This window comes from Malurus melanocephalus, unplaced genomic scaffold (genome assembly GCF_030028575.1).
Source record: "Malurus melanocephalus ecotype Western Australia unplaced genomic scaffold, MMel_1.1 scaffold_474, whole genome shotgun sequence".
In the NCBI taxonomy this organism is placed as follows: domain Eukaryota; kingdom Metazoa; phylum Chordata; class Aves; order Passeriformes; family Maluridae; genus Malurus; species Malurus melanocephalus.
In genome coordinates, this window is record NW_026623706.1 from 495,966 (window position 1) to 512,456 (window position 16,491).

At 54.6% G+C, this 16,491-nt stretch overlaps 1 protein-coding gene across 3 annotated transcripts in view; it reads right to left on the reverse strand.

Annotated features, from left to right (window-relative positions):
• Positions 1-5,272: 5,272 nt before the first annotated feature.
• Positions 5,273-16,491, reverse strand: part of KCNT1 (potassium sodium-activated channel subfamily T member 1) — a 35,250-nt gene continuing 24,031 nt past the window's right edge. The window contains exons 17-32 of one of the 3 annotated variants that reach the window (XM_057380871.1): positions 16,329-16,478; positions 15,938-16,170; positions 14,501-14,717; positions 14,030-14,135; positions 13,780-13,952; positions 13,517-13,588; positions 13,168-13,302; positions 12,844-12,955; positions 12,456-12,557; positions 12,275-12,358; positions 11,783-11,911; positions 11,412-11,432; positions 10,295-10,598; positions 8,567-8,629; positions 6,003-6,087; positions 5,273-5,630 (exon numbers count right to left, since the gene is read on the reverse strand). In XM_057380871.1, coding sequence (XP_057236854.1) covers positions 5,510-5,630; positions 6,003-6,087; positions 8,567-8,629; positions 10,295-10,598; positions 11,412-11,432; positions 11,783-11,911; positions 12,275-12,358; positions 12,456-12,557; positions 12,844-12,955; positions 13,168-13,302; positions 13,517-13,588; positions 13,780-13,952; positions 14,030-14,135; positions 14,501-14,717; positions 15,938-16,170; positions 16,329-16,478 — 2,107 coding nt within the window. In that variant the 3' untranslated portion in view covers positions 5,273-5,509. The remainder of the gene's footprint in view (positions 5,631-6,002; positions 6,088-8,566; positions 8,630-10,294; positions 10,599-11,411; positions 11,433-11,782; positions 11,912-12,274; positions 12,359-12,455; positions 12,558-12,843; positions 12,956-13,167; positions 13,303-13,516; positions 13,589-13,779; positions 13,953-14,029; positions 14,136-14,500; positions 14,718-15,937; positions 16,171-16,328; positions 16,479-16,491) is intronic. The other 2 variants (XM_057380869.1, XM_057380870.1) reach the window with 2 other exon arrangements.

Below are 16,491 nucleotides of genomic sequence, written 5' to 3' on the forward strand. Positions count from 1 at the left end.
GGCAGCAAACAAGTTGTGGCATCTTCCCTCTGAGCTGATTGTCCTGGGACCCCTGGAATGGAGAGRTGCTCGTGGATGTGCATTAACTTCTTACCATGCTCTGCTTATCCAATTAAGTGGCTTGCAGTTAATTAGGGGGTTAAATGTAATTAATTTTCAGCAGTGGAGGAGATGYAGGTGGCTGAGGAGGGTGGGTGAGGGCAGGGTCTGATTTTGGCAGGGGTTTTGGGGGTCAGGACATTCTTGTGCCAGGATCCTGTGCCRGGATTCTCCATRAACATCACTCCAGGAAGATTTTGGAGAGGTTTTTACCATTTTTCRCATGCAAAACTGAAGAAATCCATGGAATATTTTGGGGATGGTACTCTCTGGGTACCTCAGAGAAGTAAAACTTTTCTATAAAACTCTTTAGGCCTGTTCAAAATAAGAATATCCATATGGCCCAATAAAATTAAGTGTATTTTCCACAATTAATTCCAGATCACCACTCAAACATTGGACTTCTCTTACCATGAAGTAAGTAAAAAATAACAGTAGGTTTTTTAAAAATTCTGAATAAAAAGAAAATACTTCTCTGAGCTTTCTGTTGCAGGTTTTTTTAAGGTTGATTTTGGTTTGAGAGAGTTTGAAGATTTCAAGTTTCCAGCGACCCTGTGAAAAATTTTGCTCCAAATGGTAAGTTCAGCTCTTCTTCAAAAAAATCCCCCAAATTTTTAAGGAAAATGCCATTCCAGARCTGGAAAGACTCATTTTATGGCCCTTCCTTCCCCAGCCTGAGCACAGGCACGTTCCTGTAGTAAAAATTAATGGTAGATTTAATTCACTTGTCTGGGCTAAATATAAATTTACTTTTATCTTGCTGCTGAAATCCTGTCATAGTTTTTTGATCCATCYCTCTGAACTTGTTCAGAAATAACTTATTTATTGTAGTGGGGGAAAAAAAAAACCTCTGGGGAAGTGTCTTAAACTGATGTGTGCAGCAGAAATGATGAAATATTCAATATCCAGCATTTGTTCAAATTCAAATGAGGCACTTGAAAGAATGGTTTGAAGCACACAAACCTCCCCAAATTACCGTGGCATTACAGGGAAACCTTAGCAAAGGAAAACCTCTTCCTTTTCATTCTGTCTTCCAGGGAATATAAAACCTGAACTTACAGCAAAATAAAAAATCTTTCACAGGTTCGATTTCCTTTTCTTTTCCCAGCCATATCAGCACTATTATTTTTAATATATTTTAGTGCTCTAGATTTTTGACTCTGCTGCAAGAAGTTTGCGATGTTAGRAGCTGATTTTTCTCAACTGGGGCATAAATTTAAATGAATTTTGGTTGATTTTTGCAGCGTTATTTCCTCTCCTTTTCTGCATCTGCTGCTGTGGAAGATGGAATAAGAAAAAAAGGTGCAGCCAGGTGARGAATCCACTGCTGGGAAGTGCTGGAATCCCCTTGCACAGAGCATTAATTCCTATTCTACAGCCTTGGGAGGGTTTTCATACAAAATCACCTGATTTTGGGTGTGATGATTGCAATTCAGATGTCCTGGAAAATCAAGAGGATTTTGTTCTCCGTGTACAGATTTGTCTGGTTTAAAAGCCAATAATTGGAAATATATTTAGCAGGGACTTGGCTCCCTGCTGTCCTTTTACTTCCAATTTCCTCACGTGTATGTTCATCCCAGAATTATCTTCCCTATTTAAGGGATATTGTTCATGTACTACTCTATGAGTTTAAATAAATAGATTTTTAGTTTTTGCTTAAAATGCTTACTAAAAACAATCTCTGCTTACCTGCATTTGATCTCTGAGCTAAAATCTGTGTGTGAGTGTAGCATGCTGTAGAAATGTTGGGATTTTTCCTGAAATCTTTCAAGCCAGTGACAAATACTGAAGCATTTTGAAGAACATGTACTGAATCCTGGTTAAATGTCAATTTAAGAAAAAAAAAAGCACACCTTTGTTAAATACCCACAAAATTTAATGAAAGCATCGAAATTAGGATTAAACAAATAAATTATCTTTAAAAGCTGCTGTACCACACCAGGCCSTTCATGCATTCAGGCACGAAAAATTTGAAAATCTGAGGTTAAAAAAATAACTTCCCATGGATTTTAAAATAGACATTTACTCCCAGAAAAATAAAAGAAAAAAAGAAAGTCAAGACAGCAGTGTCTCCTGTTGCTGCATGCAGCTCTTTTATTTTCATTTATCTTTACAGAAATGTGAAGCATCTTCACAAGAATTGTACAAAACCCTCTCCCCTTGGCTGGCTGCATCCCAGCAGAGCAGCTCCCAAATTTGGGTCTCCGAGAGGAAAGACRGGAGTTGCTGTTTCCGATAAAAATCCATGCAGGAGCTGAGCTTGGAATAAAAACATCCTGTTCTATAGAGGTTAAATAAAAAGGGGTATAAGAGGAAATAAATATGCTCATAACATTGGTTTGAATAGTTGAGTTTAATGCAGGATATATGGATTTAGTCCATATTGAGCGTATCAAACCGTTAGTGGACATGGAACATGCGCYGGAGCCGTTGCTGGAAAACCCCAAAATATCCCAGCTGTCCTCGTTTTTCTGCATTCCCCAGGGCCTGCCAGATCTCTGCATTGGAACACAACTATTTCCTCCAGAAAATGGGAATTTTTTCCTATGGTTGGAAGCAAAAGCCATTCTCCTCTTCCCGTTGTGCCCCTCTCCCCGCGAGCCCTTTTGGCGCAGAAACGACTCTTGGCTGCTGCGCCAGCGGTGCCAGGACCGTTAGAAAAATAAAACTGAGTCAAAGGAATTAGAAAAATCAGACTTGCATGGGCCACGGGTGAGTATTTACAGGGATTTCCCCATCCTGTGGGAAGGGCGGGTGGAAATTTAAACSGGGGAAGGAACGCCGAGGGTTTGGACACGAAGATTCCTCTTCAAACGCGGGGATTTGTACACGGAACAAACAGAAACATCGTCAAAAATGCAGGGATGGGGAGGGGGTTTTGGCAGGTCACAAACCAGGCAGAGCGTGGTTTCCTCTTGGGATCATTTTCCCCCTGAATTAAGGGACAAAAAGGAGCTTTGTGTGCCCACTGAGGGAGGAGGGACCCAATGCCAAGGCCTGGATTTGGTCACAAGGCTGATCTGGCTGCTCAGGGGGGTGAAAACGGAAGTAATTTAGGGGTTTTTAAATTAAATTTAAGTTTCTTGCTATGGGAGGGTTGAACTGAAGAGTTGCGCTGACTTCCCTGTGCTCACACGCAGCTCAGCCCAACCAAAAAAGAGAAAAAAATTGCTACGTTCTCAGTAAATATATGCAAATAATCACATCTTTTGTTTTATCTGGGATCTGGGCTTTTGTTTGCCACTTTGGTGGGTTGCTTTGTTCCTGTCCCCCTAGAAAGCAAAATGAGGTTAGGAAAATGATCCATCTGAATGCAGATATTTAAATACATTAACACTCAATTATCGTGAGGATTTAAGTTTACAGAGAGCCCACGTGTCCTTTTGTACTTCAACAACACCCACTTTTGAACCTACAACTTCGTTTTGTCATTTAAAATGACAGAGTTGGCTCGTGAAGCTGCAAACAGAAATMATTAAAACATGAGCCTGCCTTAACCAAACAGATACAAAATTAGTCATTAAAAATCCATCAAAACAGCCCAGAAAAGCTCTATAGGCAGTTCTGTTTGTGCCCACAGCAGGAGGGAGGGGTGGACTCATTGCTTTTACCTGGGGTACCTCTCTGAGCCTGGGATCTGCCACCACTCAGGGCCTCCTGCCTGCACTTCAGGAAAAAAAAAAATTAAAAAAAATTAATAATAAAAATATGGACACCCAAGTCTCATCCAGGCACAGCAGGTCTCTCTCAACACCTTCTCCAGGTGATATCAGCCTTGGCACAAACCCTGCCCTGGGCCACGGGCAGGATGGGCAGCACATCCCCATGGGCTGGAGCATCTCCCCAGCTGTTTAAAACTCATTTAAAAGAGATTTTGGCTTGGTTTCTTTTTTTTTTTTCTTTGTAAACATTGATTGGGGGTCATGGGGAGTGAACGGTAATGGCAATAAACCATTCAGCGAGTGTGGGAAGCTGATGGGGTTTCATGGCCACGTTGTGCTTTACAAGCTCCTTGCTAAAAAAAAAAAAATAAAAAAAATCACACTGGAGTTGTGAGATATGAACACAAAAATATATAAAGGTAACAGCTCAGTTATTCACTTGGCACTCAGACAAACCCTCTCCATGCCAGCACTGTAGAATGTGCAAAAGCAGATGAAAAGCACATCTGGTGTTGGTGGCAGTGCCATGTCCCTGTGGGTCAGGGGGACCTTCCTGCACCTCTGCTGAGGGTGACACCACGGGACAGGGGGTGCAGAGTGGGACAGGGGGGCTGCAGTGCCAGGGGGGACAGGCAGAACCTGCTGCCTTAACAGAGTGACCGGCCCTGACCACGGGGAGGGGATGGACAGCAGGACACGGCCAGGAGAGGGGTTGGACCCCAAACTGCCCAGGACAGAGGGGAAGGGGCCGAGTGAGACCCCAAACCAGCACATCCCAGGGTGCTCAGCCCTGGCCAGCCCAGCCACCCCCAGGATGAGGATCCCCRAACGCCCCCGGGGCTCAGCCAAGGGGACAGCGCAGCCAGGACTCAGAGGCACTGCTGGCCCGGCTCTCGGTGCCCTGGGCTTGGCGGGTTTTGGTTTGTGAGGTGCCACGGGGCACTGGGGGCACAGCAGTCCCCACCATGGCACCATCAGGGGTGGCACAGCCCCATCCCTTCTGTCCCCTCTGTCCCATGTCCTTCCCACACCATGGGCACCCGGAACAGAAACCCAGCAGAGGATGAAGAGTGTGAGTTGGGTGAAAGAGGAGAAATTTGGGCACCCTGGGGAATACTTGGTGAAGGAGGAGGAGGAGGAGGAGGAAGAGGAGGAGGCTTTTGGGGCAGTTTTACTCTCGTCTGGACCAGCCCCATCAAATAAAACCAACCTGCACCACGCGGAGTGATATCAAACACAGCCCTGCTCCCCCGGGCTCATCAGTGTCCAGGCTCGGCCACGTCCCACCAGCACCAGCGAACACATTCTCACTAGTTGCGGTATTGTATAAAAAGTTAAAATCTGGGGGCGCACGCCCAACGGCCGTGGGTGTGTCCAGCTGTGGACGTGTCCGGCCATTGGGCAAGTCCAGCCATTGGGTGTGTCCGGCCGTTGGGCGTGTCCAGCCGTGGGTGTGTCCAGCCATTGGGCGTGTCCGGCCCTGGGCGTGTCCAGCTGTTGGGCGTGTCCAGCCATGGGTGTGTCCGGCCGTTGGGCGTGTCCAGCCCTGGGCGTGTCCAGCTGTCCCACCCCTCCAGAGCTCCGGGCATCCCTCCCACGGTGCAGAGCCGGGCTGGACGTCACCTTTCTCGGGGGCACCGCGGGCTGCAGCCGCCGTCCGTCTGTCCGTCCGTCCGGCTGGGCCGCGCTGTCTCCGCCCGCCCGTTGCGGAGCCCTGGCCCCGGCAGGGACCGGGGCACGGGGGCTGCTCACAGCTGGGTCTCGTCGCGCGTTTCGGGGTTGCAGGAGCCCAGCTTGTGGCTGCAGCTGCTCTTGCGGCTGTGGCCGTCGTTGGCCACGTGGGCCAGYGGGTCGGAGCGGATCAGGTACCTGCGGGACACAGCCTGGTCACCCCATTGGAACCCCCAAACTCCCCCTGGAATTAAAGCCAGGACATGCAGGGACGCCCCACAGAGCTGTGCTGTTTGGAGAGGGGTTAAATAATAATAGGTGTTTGTACAATGCCGTAAAATCATACAATAAATCATCAGAAGTTTGGCAAAAGCCAAGGGGAAACTGCTCACTGCCCGTGGGAGCTGAGGTGGGGTGGTTTGGGCATTGTTCGGGGGCACAGGGAGCAGGAATGGCCTGGAGAGGAGCCAAAACCCGCGGGTGTTTGTGAGAAATTGTGGGGGCATTGGGATGGGGGGCTGGGGGATGCTGTGGGCACAGGGAGACCCAGGGTTTRGGGGTAACACCTACACGATGTCGTTGAGCTCCAGCCGCGTGTCCGGGGGMGGGTTGATCAGGACGTAGGACAAGGTGTTCTGGTGGTCGTTCATCTCATCTGCAAGAGGAGGGAAAGAGCTGCTGAGATGGGGCACCCCCACAAACACCCCAGAGGATGAGGGGACAGACCCCGTCCYGGCTCTCACTCTCAAATTGACCAGGAGAGGCAGCGGGCAGCGGCACTGCCACCGGGGCAGCACCAAGAGTGCCACTGTCACCTCCCTCCTGACCCCCCAGGCCCTGCCCCGACTGGCACAGGTAACTCCTCAGAGCCCCCACTCCCCCCAGAATAAATCGAGATGTCTTACCTTGGTTCAGTGCAAAAGAGGGAACAGGTTAGTCCCGCTGTGTCACGTACAGCACAATTCCAGCCAAGGGCCGGGGCAGCTGAACCCCCCCGGGGCCGCCCCAMGCTCTGCCCCCCATTCCCCTTCAACCACTCAATTTAGCATCACCAGACACAGGATTAGTCCAAGGATTGCTTCTTCCCCCTGCCCGGGGGAAATGGCCTCCGTGGAGTYTCAGAGCCGTCGATGCCGTTTTGGGGGTGGCTCTAAACCACAGTGACAACCCAGGAGGGGGTCAGGGCCACCGAGAGTGGCACCCACGGGGGCAAAGGGGTGGCCTCAGTACCAGGGGGGCCCCTGCGCTTCCCGAAAAGCCAAGAACAAGATCATGGTGGAATGGATGGGGTGTGCGAGGCTGCGGGGACGGGTGGAAGCTGCGACAGGTGACACCATCTCCAGACGGGGTGATGGGGTGTGGATGGACAGGGTGGCAGGGGGACAGACAGACGGACACCGGGGCAGCATGAGGAGCACGGTGGGACACCAGCTCGCTGCAAGGCTTGGCACTGGGACAGCTCTCCAGGCTTTGGGGAAGCCCCCTCTGAGGAGCAGCACGAGGGCTGGGTGGGCTCAGAAATGGAAAAAATGGAGCTCAGTTTGGGATCAGCAGGAGCAGGACCCGGCCACGGGGATGGGCAAGAACTCCAGGTTGGGGGCTGCATCCTGAACTGCTGCTCCCAGCACCCCATTCCTGCTGTCCCCCAGTCCTGGGTGGGGAATCCCCCAGTCCAAGGCTGCTCTGCCGGCGGTGGGCACAGCAATGTCACTGCAAGGACAACCGGTGACTGACTGCCCCGGCACAGGGGTGGCCCGGCTGACCCTCAGCCTCCATATGGGGCATAAATCATGGGGGTGAAACCGCTTCTCTCCAGCCTGAGATGAGGGACAGCAGCTCCATCCGCCACAGGGATGCAAACAGCTTCCTCCTGAGCTCAGGGCACACCGGGATGAGCCCTGGAATATCCTGTGGGGCACACCACAGCCTTGCTTTGCTGCTCAGACACATCCCCAGCACCTCCGAGCCCACAGAAGGTGCTGCAGGCGGGAGATGCTGCAGGGGATCCCCAAATCATGTCAGGGGGTCCCCTGGAGAGAGCTTTGGCCAGGGCAGTGTCCAGCCTTACAGCGAGGCAGGGATGGGGTGGCGATGCCGGGGCGAGGGTGGCACACAGACCCTGGGGCCCGACGGGACACACGGGGTGGGACATGACGGGAGGCGGGGAGGGCTCTGGCTCTCGGCAGGATTCCTGCCCCATGGAAGCGCCTTCTCCTGACCCCATGCAGCCAAGCCAGGCCCTGCTGAGCACACCGAGTATATTGCTGCACCCCGTGGCCACAGGCAATATACTCTGCTGGCCCGGGGCTTCCATGAGCCCCAGATGGTGCTGCCTCTCTGATGAAGGACACACACTTTGGAAGGAAATGCCAACGTTTCACCTTAAGCCTGGGCTAGTGAAGCCAAAAACAAAGCTGGGATGGGTTGTTGCTAATCTTGGGACTGCTGCAGTAAAAAAGGGCCTTTCCAGGGTGTGTTCCACCATGGGGTAAAGGTGAAAAAAAGGTGGGAAAACCTGGCAGGTCCCATAGAACCCCRCAGGGTGCCCAAGTGGCTGCAGCTCCATGGCCCCCGTGGCTGCTGTCTCTGCCTCATGCTGAGCCCAGCACACCCTGGTCAGAAAAAAAGGGGGCTGCGAATGCTGGAGAGGATCCAGGAAGGCAAACCAGGGGGTGCCAAGGGATTTTTGAAGTTGTGCCTTGCCCTGGATTGTGGCTGACCCRGCAGGAGCTCCAGCACCTCATCACAACATGCACAGGCAGCTCCGGTGCCCTTGTCCCCCTGCTCGTCCCCTCCTCAAGCTGCYGCTGGCTGCACAGCCCAAAGCCACCTCGCAGAGCCATGGAGGGAGCGTTTGGTTCATGAAAGCCGAGGGCTGTGATTTCCCTGTAGGAATTCAGCCAAAAAAAATGTCCCTGAGAGGTTTCTGTCTCCCTGACCTGGCAGAGCCCTGAGTTTGCACCAACACCACAAGACAGTGATCGGTTTTTCCAACGCCACCCAACAAATCAGTGCTGAAAGCTTGGGGATCTAAGGTGAAAACTGGCAAGGGTGAGGTTTGGGCTTAGCTGGCATGATCTTGTTGTGCGCTGCACGCCATGAGTCACGCGGGACTCCCAGGGAGAGGGAATTACCTTGCAAATATCCCAGGTTTACCCGATTCATCACATCACTGGCTGTTAAATTTGCTACATCCTCTACAGAACATACAGGGAAAGGCACAGACATAAACAGAGAGAGAGAGAGAGGTCAGCAAGCCATGGTTCGGCAAATATCAGAGACAGAGCTCCTGCGCTGCAGCGTWACGTGAGCAAAAGGCAAAGGAAAGGGGCAGAAGGCAGAGCGACCTGGTGACACTGACAGTGACACGTGGTGACAACACATCCCAGCACTGCTGGGAGGCCCCAGGAGCTGCTGGTCCCACATTGAGCTTGGTGTCCCTGTGCTGTCCTGCACCCCCCTCTGACCCTTCTCCTGCTGGAGCTACCCCAGTTTCCTTCCATCAGAATTTGCCAGAGGAGTAAGGACAAGGATGCAAACCCTGATCTGCCCCCAGGCTGTGCCCYGAGCTTCACCAGGGCCAGGCACCCACCCTGGAAATACAGCAGAAACCTCTGGAACTGGGAATGTACAGAAAAAAAGGAGAGGGAGGAACACACCTCGGCCAGCCCTGGCCTGGCACTGCCTGTCCTTACCCCATTCCACCACAAACCCATTCTCTGCTTCTCTCCCTGGGGATGCTGGCAACGCCCACTCCAGACCACTCCTACACTGCCCTTCTTGGCGTTTTCTCCTCTTTCCAGTGCCTAAGGCCAAGATGGGAAAGGAGGAATCCCAACCCCACCCCAGCTCCCATCCCAGCTGGGGCTCAGTGCCAGCCTGAGTGTGGGCAGGGGCCAGCACGGGGTGGACAGACACTCTTGGAGGATGGAGCAGACAAGCAGCAGCACAGGATGGCTTAAAAGAAAGAAAGGAAAAAAAAAAAAAACAAAACTAAAACCAAACCAGCCAAACAAAAGGAGCCGTGGGCTACAGACTCTGTCATAGCCAAGGGGAGGGAGCTGTCCAGGGGGACACAGATGCCAGCACCGACGGGCAGGCCAGAAGCTTCACGAGAAATGCGGCTGCACAGAGGGACCCTGAGCGCTGCGGCTGTCACAGCCACACACCGCTGTCACACGCAATGAAGCAACTCAGCCCTGGAGCTACTGAAAGGTTTTCCACGGAAGAGTTCATGACGGGTTAAAGTCGATAATAGAAGGGGGCTGCTCCAGCTGATGGGGTTTGGCCTCTCCCTKCCACACTGTGGGGGCTCTCGGGCAYGAGGGTTGTGCTGTCCTGGGGTCRGGGTGTCCTGAACAACCATCTCTGCATGGCCAGAAAGCGGGGGACAAAGGGAGCCTCACATCCCGAGGCTGCGTGGGGACACTGGGCCAGAGTCACTCTGCCACTGCCAACTCCTGCCTGGAGCCATCCCAGAGCCCAGAGAGGGGGGGGCTGCCTGCAGCCGGCCGGGGGTGGCAGGGGAGGGGGGTCTGCGTGGTGGGACCCGGTGGGGAGGTGCTGGTCTGCACAAGCACAAGCAAGCAGGGCAGGGAGGCGCCGCTCGGGGACGGGCTGGGCGCGGCGCTAAGCTCGGGTTAGGCATGGGTTAGGCTCGGCTCAGGGTCGGGCTCAGCACGGGTTAGGCTCGGCTCAGGGTCGGGCTCAGCACGGGTTAGGCTCGGCTTGGGGGTAGGATCGGCACAGGTTAGGCTGGGCTCAGGGTCAGGTTGGCCACGGGTTAGGCTGGGGCGGGGGTTACCTGAGGAGCCCGCGAGCGGAGGCACCACCGCGGAGCAGCTCAGCCGAACGGCACTTACCGTACCCGGTGGTGGGCAAGCCCAGGTGCTTCATACGGTTTTTGACGAGCTCGGACAGCTCCTGGCGCTCGGAGCGCCGGTACAGGCTGAGGCGCTGCTGGCTGATCCACTCGGCCGTCTTGCTCGAGTGCTTGTTGCCCTTCCTGCTGAGCCGCCGTGCCCACTGCATGCTCTTGCGCCGCAGCAGCGGGTGCTCCGACTGGTCGCTGGAACAYGAGTTGCGGTGGTGGCTCGTCTTGATGCCCCAGTGCTCCTTGACGTCCTTGGTGTCCTCGCAGTCCTCAACATTGATTGAGATCTGTGACTGGAAGCCCAGCAGGTCACGCGGGATGGGGGGCGGCCAAGAAGGGTTTGGCCGGTGTGTGGCAGGGTGGGATGGCTCCCACCGGACGGGTCCTTCCTCTGACCCTTACGGGCTCTCCCAGCACCGGATCTCTGTTCTGCAGGAACCACCTGGCTGGCAGATCTCACACAATCCCGGAATGGTTTGGACTGGAAGGAGCTTAGAGCTCATCTCACTCCACTCCTTGCCGTGGTGGGGACACTTTTCACGGGACCAGGGTGCTCCAAGTCGTGCCCAACCTGGCCTTGAACTTCCAGGGTGGAGCAGCCACAGTTTCCCTCAGGTAAGCACTGCTCAATGGGGTCTCATGGACTCCTGACACCTCACACAGAGTCACCTCTGGGATATCTGTCCAAGGGACAGCTGTGCCTTCCTCTCCCTCTCTTTTCTCTTATAGCTGCTGTGCTGCCATATCTCCGACCCAGCAATCCCCACTGGTGAGCAGCAATTTATTAACAAAGCCCTTTAAAGAATCTCAAAGAGCTGGGTTGCATTTAATTAAATACCAACTTCCAGCTCCCTGTCACTGCTTCCTTACAAAGCTGAAAACTGAAGGTATTTCGAAGGGATCCCGGTTCACTCCCTTGCTCCTCATCCCCGTTAATTACATCAGGGTACTGAGGGTTTTCCCGCAGTGCTGAGGCTCAGCCAGCAGCTCCCTTCCATGGGGACAGGCAGCGCTGTGCTGCTGGCAGCTGGCACAGAGCCCATGGCTCTGGGTGGCCACAGGGGAGGGGGCAGTGCCCGGTGCGGCCGGACGCGAGCAGCACTCACCTGCGCTCTGATGTCGTGGGGCTGCGGCGGGGACAAGGAAGGGAAAAGGAGGAGTCAGCCCAGCAAAGGGGCAGCCCTGCCGTGCCCCCCCTGCTCCCTGGGGTGCCCCATCCTCCGTCCCTGGACAGACGGGCACAGACACTGACCCAGTGTGTCCAGGTGGGGAGCCAGGACACCGCCACCCACTGCAGCCACACAAATGAAGCAAACACAAAAAATCCTTGGTTTTCCCTCATTCTGCCCTCCCCTCATCCTTCCCACCACTGCTGCAATCAGTTCTTAGGTGCCTCAGGGWCTGATACCCTCCTGGATCCCACCTCTGCTCGGCAGGAGCCACCAGCAGCCCCTTCCCRGCACCACGGTGCCCCTACCTCGGAGGTTGCGAACATGTGCGACTCCGTCCTGTAAATCCCGATGGGAATCTCGGCACTGGAGGAGCAGAGCTTCTGGAAGAGGCGGCCGTACGTCCGGATCCACAGGTCATCCTCGGTGATCTTCATCTGAGCAGCAGAGAACAAACGTGAACCACCTCGGGCTGCTCCTGAGCTTCACCCCAGCACACCCATGACAATCCCAAAAGTGAGCTGGGCTCCATGAGACCAGGAGGAATTTCTGACCTCAGCCCTCAGAACGGGGACTTTGGTCCTTGGCAGAACTGAGGGGGATGAAGGGGAACAATGAAGGGGAACAATGACCTGGCAATGTCTCCACCTCAATTCTCCAGAAGAGAGGAACCCCCATTTATCCTGATTTTACTCAGTCCCATTTTTGGTTATGGGGGGACACCACTCCATGCACACAGGGTGACAGATCTCACCAGATCCTGTGCTGATGGTTTGACCCCGAGGGGCTCTGGCACGTACCGCGCAGAGGTAGCCGGAGCCCGGCGTGGTGTCGAGRCCCAGCAGCAGCCGCGTGATGGTGATCATGTAATCCTTCACAAACGACTGGGGAGACATTCGGGCAGGGAGCAGGGAAAAGGGTCACTCAGATGTTCACTGGGACGTGCACCGGGGAACCCACAGCTGCAGGGGGAAACCTCACCTGGTAGAGCAGCGTGTCCAACATGCTGATGCTGAACACCCGCCCGGCAGCGAAGGGCAGCCTGAACATGAAGGCCAGGTTGGAGCCGTTCTCTCGCTCTCTCTGGAAGAGAAAGGGAGGTTGGAGCACAGATTGCACAGAAACATAGAGGACTCGTGGCAACGGGAGGGTACCAGCGTGATATTTCTGGTGGGTGTGACAGAAGGCAGCCAGGGCAGCACCCTCACACTGTAGGGAAAGAGGGTTTTTTAATCCATGGAAATTTCTGAGATATGATTGGGTTTTCTGGACACGAGGAGAGCACAGGATTTGGGTTTGAGGAACTCAAACACAGCCACTGCAAGTGCTGACTTCCCAGGCCCCCGTGCAGGGAACCACCTCCTCTTACCTTTTCAAGCTTGGAAAGGGCAAGRGAGTAACTGTCCTTGGCTCTGAACTGCATGAACCTCATGTTGGAGGGGTGGGTCAGCTCCGTGATGATGCTGAGGCTGGGGAAGAGCCTGCAATGGAAAGAGACCTGTTGTTCTGCAGCTCTAGCAGAGGATTTACAGCCTGAGGAGGACCACAATCACCCCTGTCCTGTCTGAGGTCAGAAATGGCTGTTTTTAGAGCAAACCCAGCACCAGATGTGTCCCACTGCCCGTAGCCACCACCCCAGCCCCTGGCACCCTCCCAGTCCCATCCCCAGCAGTGACCAGTGGTCACCCCTCACCTGAACATGGTCTGGACGTTGACAATGGTCTTGGCATCGGCCATGTAGTCCTCCTCRGCACTCATGGTGCTCTCCTTGTCCACCACCACCAGGTTGTCAGCGTAGATGATGCCACACTGCAGCAAACTGTCCAGGCTGGGCAGATCCCAAAGAGAAGAGCGCGGGGTCAGCCCTTGGAAAGGACACAGGGAAGCAGCACAGGGGTTCCACRGCGAGCCCAGGCTGCTCCTGACCAGCTCTTCACAACCTGAGCAGCCCAAGATGGGCTCAGCTCTACGGTACCAACCCTGGGGCTTCTCATGGGCTGGGGTAAATKCGAAAATTCAGGCACAGCAGTAGAAACACCTACTTGTCAATGGTGCCCTCCATGTAGTAAACCATGGGGAAGCAGCAGATGGCCTCCAGAAAGTGGTGCTCAGGCCTGGAGGGAGAGCCACAGAGAGTGGGGTGGTTCAGCAGGGCCACGGGGCACAGACAGACACAAACCCCAGGGCCAGCCAGCCGAGATTTGTGACTCTTATCCCCTCACACCTCCACCCCACAGCACAAGGGGCCCGTGACAGCACAGGGAGGGCTCTGTGTGAGAGAAAACCCCCGTGGAGGAGTACTTGCTTGTTGTCCAGCAGCAGCACGATGGGGTTGAGCTCCTTGCGGGAGCGGTAGTAGGCCCTCAGYGGGACGATGAAGTTGTAGAGGCCGTTCCCAGCCGTCTCTGCCGASACGATGATCAGTTTGTTCTTGAAGCCGTAGGCTTTGGCGTCCTCAAAGCTGTTGTGTTTGCAGCCCTGCGCGTGGGACAGGGCAGGGACTCAGCGTGGGACTCACAGCCCAGGGAGGGGTCAGACCCAGAGCCCCCTCACACCTTGTCCAGCCTCAGGCAGCAGAACGGGGCTTTCTCAGGCAGCAGATGGCACAGGGTCGGGGAGCTCCCGATGTACGGGGAGTTTGGGGGGTAGCCCTTCACGTACCTGCGGCAGAGAGAAATCTGTGTGAGGACATGGGCAGAGCTTTGCATTTATCAAAAGCTCAGGTGCCAGGGAAAATATCCAACAGCCACACCGGCAAGAGCTCTCCTGCAGGGGCTGGCAATTTCCATGAATATGCACATTTAGGAATGAGATTGTAAAGATGTAGGGACACAGCCCAGTGTGCTCATGGAAAAGCCAAGGGGGGCTGAGCCTGAGCATCCCTGGGGCACCACTGAGCACCTGCCATGTGCCATGGTCCCGGTGAAACTGGAACAAACTGGATGCAACCACAACGTATGGAACAAACTGGATCCTACTGGAACGAACCAAACAAGGAAGGGCCCCATCAACAGAGAGCCACTCACTCCACAACCGCCGAGCCCTCCTCGTCYGACTGKGTCATCTCATCCTCGGACTGGTCRCTGAGCAGGTCRCAGGGCAGCAGGGACGAGGTGTCAGCCAGCTCCAGCACGGGGGCTATGCTGGGCCGGCGTGTCCCCGAGCCATTCTCGGCCGGCAGTGCCAGTTTGCTGCTGTTGGCCGGGCGGCACTCGGTGTTCTGCAGGTCCATGGCCACTGTACCTGGACACAGTGGGGGCACAGCAAACATGCTCTAAGGGTAGGGGGAAAGGGCAGCAAAGCATCTGCCCTGGCACTGCCCTTCCCATGGATCCTAACCCAACCCTAACCCAAACTTTGCCCCAGTGATGCTCAAGCCCCCAGGGAGAGGCAGGCAGGCAGCAGAGCCCTCATCCACCTCCCACACCCCTCCTGATCAGCTCCAGATCTCAGAATCGCAGAATCCTTAAGGCTGGATAAGTCCTCAGAGATCACTGAGCCAAACTGCTCCCCCAGCACTGCCAGCCCGTCACCAAATCATGTCCCCAAATGCCACATCCATGCGTCATTTAAACGCCTCTAGGGATGGTGACTCCACCACTGTGCCAGCGCTTCACAACCTTTTTTGTGATGGAATTGTTCCTGATACCCAACAAGGGACAGGAGAGACTTCCTCATCCTGYCCTCCATCTGCTCCCAGAAATCAAATCCATCAATGGAATATCCTGTCAAGCAGAGCCCAGGCTCTGGCCTCACCAAACACCACTTGTGTCATTTCTGTCCCTCTCATCACCCCTGCCAGAGGTCCCTCTGGGTGGGAGCAGTGTGACRAGAACCGTGACAAACCCCGCTCAGCAAAGCACGCTGTGGCGTGCTGGGGGATAATCTATGCAAATTGCCGCTCAGGAGTACAAACACATAAATTATTTGCCTGAAATATAATGTGCTCGTGTGGCTCAGCTCCTCCAAAACTTGTTCTCCCCAGATGCAAGCGGGAAGTAATGACTCATGGTATTTTTCACTTGCACAAATGCGCCACTCGCTGCAGAGAARGCTACGCTCTGCCTCGGCTCGGGAATCTTAAATGTGATTTAGGACATGGCCCACGGCATTTCTTCTTCCAGCCTTGGAAATAATTGAGGGCTAAAYCCAGGCTTGGGGCATTTATGCAAATACCCGTAATGATAATGGACATCACAAGATTTTAATGATGATATTTGAGCTTGCTGAGAGCACCCAGGGTGCAAGGAAATGTGTATTTTACCAGTGAGATGACCGGGAGAGAGGATGGAAAAGAGTTTTCAGTGGCTTTGGCGCTGGTGGGGGGATGGCAAGGAGGGTGCAAAAGCTAAATAAAAACCAACGTGGGGAGGAAATGAGGCCAAACCTGGGGAAGGTGATGGAGTGACGAGTGCAGAGTGCTGCTGCCCCCACCCCTTGAGTCCCCGAGCCCCCTGACTCACCCATGCTGGCGATGATGCTGTGCACAGGCAGGCGGGAGGGGCCATCGTAGCTGCCWGCAAAGCCCTTCTTCTTCTGCTTCTCCTCCTGCTTGAAGATGAAGGCCGAGTTCTCCTCCTTGGTGATGTTGATGTAGAAGCAGGTGTCGGAGGCGGCCATGATGTGCCTGGGGCCGGGGTTCAGCAGGATGCTCTTGTTCTCCTCGCGCCGGATGCCGATCAGGCACACCCCGTACCTGTACCAGGAGCATGGGCTGGGCATTCCCGGATGGACAAAACCCCTCGGGGACTCTGTCCTTGCACAAAGGACCCTGCAGAGCCCTCCTGCCCCAGCCCTGTCCCCAGGGATGCAGCCCAGCAGACACCCCCTGCCCACCCTGCCCGCCGCCCTCACTTCTTGTGCGCGTGGAAGGCGGCGTAGGTGAAGCTCTTCCCCTCGTACTCCATGAAGAATTTGCTGTCTCCCATGCGGATGTGATAGACCTCATTGCCYGAGCAGCGCCCGTACATCCGCTGCCACTGCTCCGGGGACTCCTGGCCCTCCCTGCAACGACAGC